At 35.8% G+C, this 6,312-nt stretch overlaps 1 protein-coding gene across 1 annotated transcript; it reads right to left on the bottom strand.

Annotated features, from left to right (window-relative positions):
- On the bottom strand, positions 1-5,976 carry CID7 (CTC-interacting domain 7). Its single transcript, XM_085701239.1, has 6 exons — positions 5,813-5,976; positions 3,988-4,942; positions 3,009-3,456; positions 2,858-2,928; positions 2,108-2,232; positions 1-678 (listed from the first exon to the last, which is right to left on the bottom strand). The coding sequence occupies exons 2-6, from the start codon at positions 4,849-4,851 to the stop codon at positions 378-380; spliced, it is 1,809 nt and encodes a 602-aa protein (XP_085557365.1). The 5' UTR covers positions 4,852-4,942; positions 5,813-5,976; the 3' UTR covers positions 1-377.
- Between the last annotated feature and the right edge of the window lie 336 nt (positions 5,977-6,312).

The following is a 6,312-nucleotide window of genomic DNA, read 5'->3' as shown; positions in this document are numbered from 1 at the left end:
TTGGCATGGTGAATAGTTCTATCATGTAATTGAATTCTATCAGTTACATCTGAATAAAAAAAAAAGTAAAAATAAAGAACAACAAAAAAGGAATTTAACAAAATGAAAATTAGAGTACAAAATTAACAGAAGGAAAATGTTGACGTGGTGTTCCTGCTGACTATGCCTCATTGAGACCTTAATGGTACATTCTACTACAACCCTTCTCTTTGCTTCTAAATCTTTTCCATTTTTACCCTCTAAAGATTTTTTTTTCCATTTTTTTTTTCAGTTGGCCATTGCCATTTCTTCCCATATAATACAAGAATGACTACAACATCACTATGTTCATGGATTTTCACTGTCAAAAACTTGTATACGGTTTTCATATCATTGGCTCAATATAACACAACACGAATAAGGCCTGGCTGCGGTTCTGTGAAATCAAGACCCTCTTCTTCGAGTAGATAACGCTGTACAGCTATCGGAAGTCTCGCAGGAGTGCGGGAACCTCTGGTGTGATGACCGGTACCAACACAGATATAAACCTGCAAACGCTGCTCCGCAGCTCTGGCTGTGCTTCTTAGCACACCCAGTTCGTGTTTGAGCACGTGAATCGCTTCGCTTACATGGAGTCCATGCAAGTCTATCATTCTCTCATGTCCTCTTCCATTAACCATCTCTGGACCAACAGGATTCCTGAAAAATCAACACTCACAATGACTACAGCAGTATCCAACATAAGGTACCATTTGGCATGCAGACAGAAGGTAGCACAGGTAACATAAGGTAGCATTTGTCAATTCATAATATGCACCTGTTGAGATCTCACACTTGATGAGATATGCCCCAAAAATATATTTATAAGTGGGAGATATCTCTCACCTTAAAATCCAATTTTGTATTGTTCGGTTAAACCCAATCCAAATCTCACGAGCACCAAACATAAACAAAACGTGTGTCACATTTTAAGCCATTTTAACTCGCTTGTTAAATGTTACCTTCGAAAACCAACCTAAATAACAAATAAGCAAGTGTTTTTCAACTAAACATGCTTGGTTACATAGATCAATCGGCCATGAGCTAAAAATAGACCATTTACCCTTAAATTGTCGACCATTTACAACACTACGTTTACTTTCTCATGACTTTTTACCGCTGAACACCATACAACAATGGGTGTCTTATGTAAGTACGATAAAAAATTCCTTTAACCTAGGTTGGTATGTTTTATCGAGTTTTATTCCTCACTTTCATCCACCCTACTCAGATGTTGACGTATTTTATTTCCTAGTCACTCTGTGTGACAAACCCAAGGTCCTTAGAGCACCAACCTAGTAACAAGGGACTTCGGAACAATAACTATGCACATTCTAGCTCATACAACAATACCCTTACATGAAGCTGTTTGGCGACCTCTACAGGTGAGAAAAGGAAAAGCTACAGTATTTTGGGAAGTAGATTTTCTCAAATGTGTACTAGCACTCGAGTCACAAAAAAATACATGTGGGTACAGTATTGTCGATTTTGGATCCCAGAAAATAGCGATTTGATTAAATTCCACAACGCAATAGTGCTATATTTGACAATATTTTGTACTAAATAGCGCATGGCAGCGGTATGTTCAAATTCTGCTGTGTATAGTGCCACTATAGCCGCTATTTAACAACACTGAGTAGGAAGAACAAGTAAAACAAACAGTCTGACAGACTTAATGCATAATCGAGATAACTAAGTTGCTACAGTTCAATCTCGGCCATATTGATGGTCATGCCAGTATATGACCAATCAAAAACAATCTCACTCAAATTCTAGATGGACTAGCCGATTTGTCTGGTTGAGCAACCAACCATTATTGAAAAAATACTGTTTTTTCATATTTATATATGTTTTAAAATATTTTTTTATTTGATTTAAATTATTCACATGAAGTCATCCCAATCCGAGTATTCAACCAATCGGTTTAAATGGTCGAACTTCAACTGAAAGTTTTACCAGTTCATTTCTAATCTGGTTTTTAACAATGTTGGAAAATATACACAATTCTCATTGTAACCCCATACAGTTTTTTGTTTTGATCAAAAGTAACATTGATAGGAAGAGTGGATAGCAATGAGGAACAACAAACCTCTGGCGGTATATAGATTCTTGAGCTTTCCCATGAGCTTCTTTCATATGCATGTTATGCAGTTGCCCTTTAGCACTTAGCTCCTTTGCAAGGGCCTTATTACCAATAAGGTAGGCTTGTCGTGCCTGTTTGTAAATTATGAACAATTAAACAGAAGTTACAGAAATTAGGATAGGTCCTGCAAAACCCTCATGTTGCATTTCTTCTCAATCTAGTAGGTTGAGCTTCGTGATTGAAACTTAAGTTACAAAAACATAAGCTTCCGTTCCACTGGCAGTCTGGCACATGCAAAAATCTAAGATTGAAAAAATATAAAGGACTTGTTTGGATTGACTTATTTGAGGTTATCTAATGATTTAATTTTAACCACTTGTGAGACTGTTTGGAAGAGTTGATGAAAATAACTTATGACATGGCCATAAGCTATTTTCAGCTTTTTTCCATAAACTTTTCATGATAGCTTATATAAACAATTAATAGCTGATAAAATTCATTTTATCTTTTGTTAAGAAATAGTTTATATATAGGCATGTATGCTATGAGCGCTAATTAAGTTGCTTATCTGAACAGGACCATAGATGATGCATATTACGGACTAACTAGGAGAAAGAACATAACATATAGTCTAGAAATTTAGGGAAAACAGGTCGGTATGAGCCTGAGTCAACCATGATGTGTGTGGCAAATATCATCACACTATTCTCATTAAAATGCCCATTAACTTCTCGGCAGCATGAATCAGAGACCCACCTGCTCAAAATATGCATTACGTAAGCGTGCATGATCACGAGCCTCCTCCCGAAGTTCAGAATACATATTTGCTGCCATTCAGAATAGTTAAAGGGAACCGGTATAAAAGGGACTCATCTAAAAATGGAAACATATAAACATAAATATTTACCAACAGCGTCACCGGTTTCAAGCCAGACAGGCGCTGGCCGAGCAGATCCACGGTTTTGTAACCTATCACCAAAGTTATTTCTCCCCTGTCCGCCATTGTAGGCACTAGCTAGAACATTTAAATTCCTACTTGATCCAGTGGAAGCATCACCAGAACCATTTCTATCATACTTCCATATTCCAGAATCCTGAGAAGCTAATTTCCTGACAGCTGAAGCGAAGTCGGTAGCACCTCTAGATGGAATAGATGAGCTCGATTTGAACATGAGCAAGTCTTTGCCAGAGGGTAAGTAAGGACTGCCACTTTGTTGAACATTATCTGCAGCATATTTTGCAGTAGCAGTCTGGCCGTTTGTTGGAGCAAGTGCTGGAAAGTCCATTGGAGTCAGATTGGGAGATGACAGAGTCTTTGGGCTTGGGTTCTGGATGAAATTACTATCAACTTGAATCTACAAATGTGTAGGAAAAAGAAAACCAGTTAAGAAGTATGCACGAGAAATGAAAATATTCAGGAAAGGGACAATAACATCCATGGAATGAAAAAGAAAACCTTGAGACATGGTTAAATTACAATATTATATAAACAGGCAAAGATTATAAATTCAAATGAAATTTTAATAGTCCTGAACTCCTGATAAGTTCCTATCAGGTCCCTTGTGACTTGTGAGCATGACACAAAGGGTATAAGGATTCAGGAAACAGTGATTAGAGTCTGGAAGCTTCATTGCGTTGGAGTCATCTCACAACTTTATGGGATGCCGGAAACTTCCCTGCCAAAACAAGGCACAAGCATTGCTCTACACATTTAGCTTCCGTCTATTCAAATTTAATATTGTATCAAAACATATCGCAAGATGCGCATTTCCAACCAATAATTGCATCATGGCATGCTAGGAGAAAGATATAACTCATGAAAAGAGACTTTATTAAAAAAAACAAAATTTAACCGCAAATTAGTTGGTACGTGAAGATCAAACCACCTCTAACTGAGTGAGCATCTCAATGGTCAGATGTAAATCGCATCCATTGGCAAAGTACACTTCAGCAAGGCTTTCTGACGCAAAGCCAGGGAATAGAGAAGCTAAAAATTCCAAAGGGTTAAAATCAGTCTCATCCACAATAGCATTCTCGGTCAAAACATCATTTAAGAATCCATGCCTAGCATTGTCATCATAGGCAAGTGCCTCTTGACCACTGCCAACATGGAGGTTGTTATCGTTTAAGAATCCAAGCCTAGCATTGTCATCATAAGCAAGTGCCTCTTGACCACTGCTAATATGGAGGTTGTTATTCCCAACTGGTCTTTCCCAAGGCTTTGCTAATGAATTCAAAAAGCTTGCCGAAGATGGTTCCTCCCGGTATGTTGGATTGGAAAACCTTAACTTATCGGCAAATGTATTTCCATTAAGGTGATGCTGAGGTAATTCCTGCTGCTCGTTTAGTATATATCTGCTTCCCTTAGCAGAAGAAAACATTGATGATTCATTATCGTCGTTTATAGATAAGCCTGCAAATGAGAGGTTGCTAAGACCTTGGGGTTCTTCTTCTTCAATGACCTTGAAATCAGGAGTGATATCATCCGGAAGTTGACAACGCCAGTAATTGTGGGCCTCGTCATCAGAGTTATTTGAAATGGATGATTCTGATCGATCTAAAACTGCTTTCCCGAGAGAACCAGCAGTTGTAAGCCTTGTTGTCGCATCTACCGAGCTAGTACTTCCAGACGGCAGTGATCTGAGTGAAAAGGGAATAAACTCTGCTGCATTCGGATTCAAAGAGGTTGCCTTGTTTGGTGAGCTCAGTTTTGTGTCTGTCGGGGATCCTCCTTTCTTGGATAAACTCATTATTAACTAAAATAAGTACGTACAAAACGACTAAAACATGGATGAACTTCAAAGACAGTAAAATCAAGTTCCAAACAGCTTCATCCGAACCCTGCAAAACAAATCAATTCAATCATAGTCATTAATCAAATAGTATTCCATTACATGTCACAAAATACATGCATATGAACAAAATAAACTCATCATTGAACTCCATCTAATCCACCACTTTGAATTGCCAAATTAAAAAGCAGTTAAACATATATGAAAGGTACATAACTAAGTTGATTACCCCTGCAAGCAACTATATGCGGCCAATTTTAATATTGTAACTTGGAAGTAAGTAAATTCTATAAGCTTAATTGAATAATGAATCGAGGAACTGTGTATAACTTGGAATTGAATTGTATAAGCTTAATTAAACAATGAATCAAGGAACTATGAATAATTTGGAAGTGAATTATATAAGCTTAATTGAAAAATGAATCAAGGAACAGTGTATGAGCTACAACACAACTTTAAGCGGATCTAATAAATACAAAAATTGTACTTTGGAACACTATCCAATTTCAGAACTAGTACAAAACTTCAAGATAAGGTTAAAACCCTAAAATTTTCAGAACCAAATAATTGAAAGTATTCAAAACAGTATCAAAGATGAACTTAACAATTGAAATTATAGCTGAATAGTAACTACATAAAAAGCCAATTAACACCTAAACAAAATTTTCATAAAAACAACAAAAAAAAAGTAAAATCAAATAAAAAACAACAACAAGAAATGAAAATTAACAAGTCAAAGCATCCTTTAATTAAGAAAGCCACAAAATTTCCTAGATCTTAAGCAATTCAACACCTCAGAAAAAAACCCAAAAAGTCAAATTAACCAAATTGAACAAAATTAAATCAAAAACACAAGATTTAACAAGATGGGTCAGTGAAAGATCTAAAATTTATACAAAATTACAAATAAAAATTATACCTTTACGAATCAAATCAAAGGGATCCATAAGAAAAAATTGCATGAAATGAAGAAGTGAATAAAAAGATTAAATTTTTATATCTGGGAATTGGAACTAGCTTGTTCAGTATTGTTATCTGAGTTATCAAGTTTTTTTTTTTTTTCCTCTTTCTCTCTCTGTTGTTGTTTTTTGTTTGAAAATGAAAAAACCCTTTTAGGGTAATACTACTAACACCAGCACCACAAAAATTCTAAAGAAGACACCCAACCTTTCGCCACTAGATTTGACCTCTCTCTCTTTCTCTGTCTACAAACTTTCTCTCTCTATCTCTATTGTGTGTACTTATTAAATTAATTTAATTTGTATGATTGGGATTTGGGTCACTAACTTTTTTTTTTTACAATTTTAGTGCATTCAATTCAATAGTTTACTCTATGACTATGTTTCTGATTGGAATTAGTTTAGCAGAATTTTATTTTTATTTTTTATCATAATAATCATTTGGGTTTATGAATAAGTA

Source organism: Medicago sativa, chromosome 1, assembly GCF_051527215.1.
Source record: "Medicago sativa cultivar Bolivia chromosome 1, Bolivia_mono, whole genome shotgun sequence".
Classification (NCBI taxonomy): domain Eukaryota; kingdom Viridiplantae; phylum Streptophyta; class Magnoliopsida; order Fabales; family Fabaceae; genus Medicago; species Medicago sativa.
The sequence above is the reverse complement of the archived record's forward strand: the minus strand, read 5'-3'. Positions and strand labels throughout refer to the sequence as shown.

Excerpts from the sequence above, each read along its gene's own strand:
- CID7 (XM_085701239.1), bottom strand. The coding sequence starts at position 4,851 with ATGAGTTTATCCAAGAAAGGAGGATCCCCGACAGACACAAAACTGAGC. Across the intron at positions 2,233-2,857 it reads GTAATGCATATTTTGAGCAG|GCACGACAAGCCTACCTTAT; the intron begins GTGGGTCTCTGA and ends ATTTACAAACAG. Across the intron at positions 679-2,107 it reads GAATCTATATACCGCCAGAG|GAATCCTGTTGGTCCAGAGA; the intron begins GTTTGTTGTTCC and ends TTGATTTTTCAG.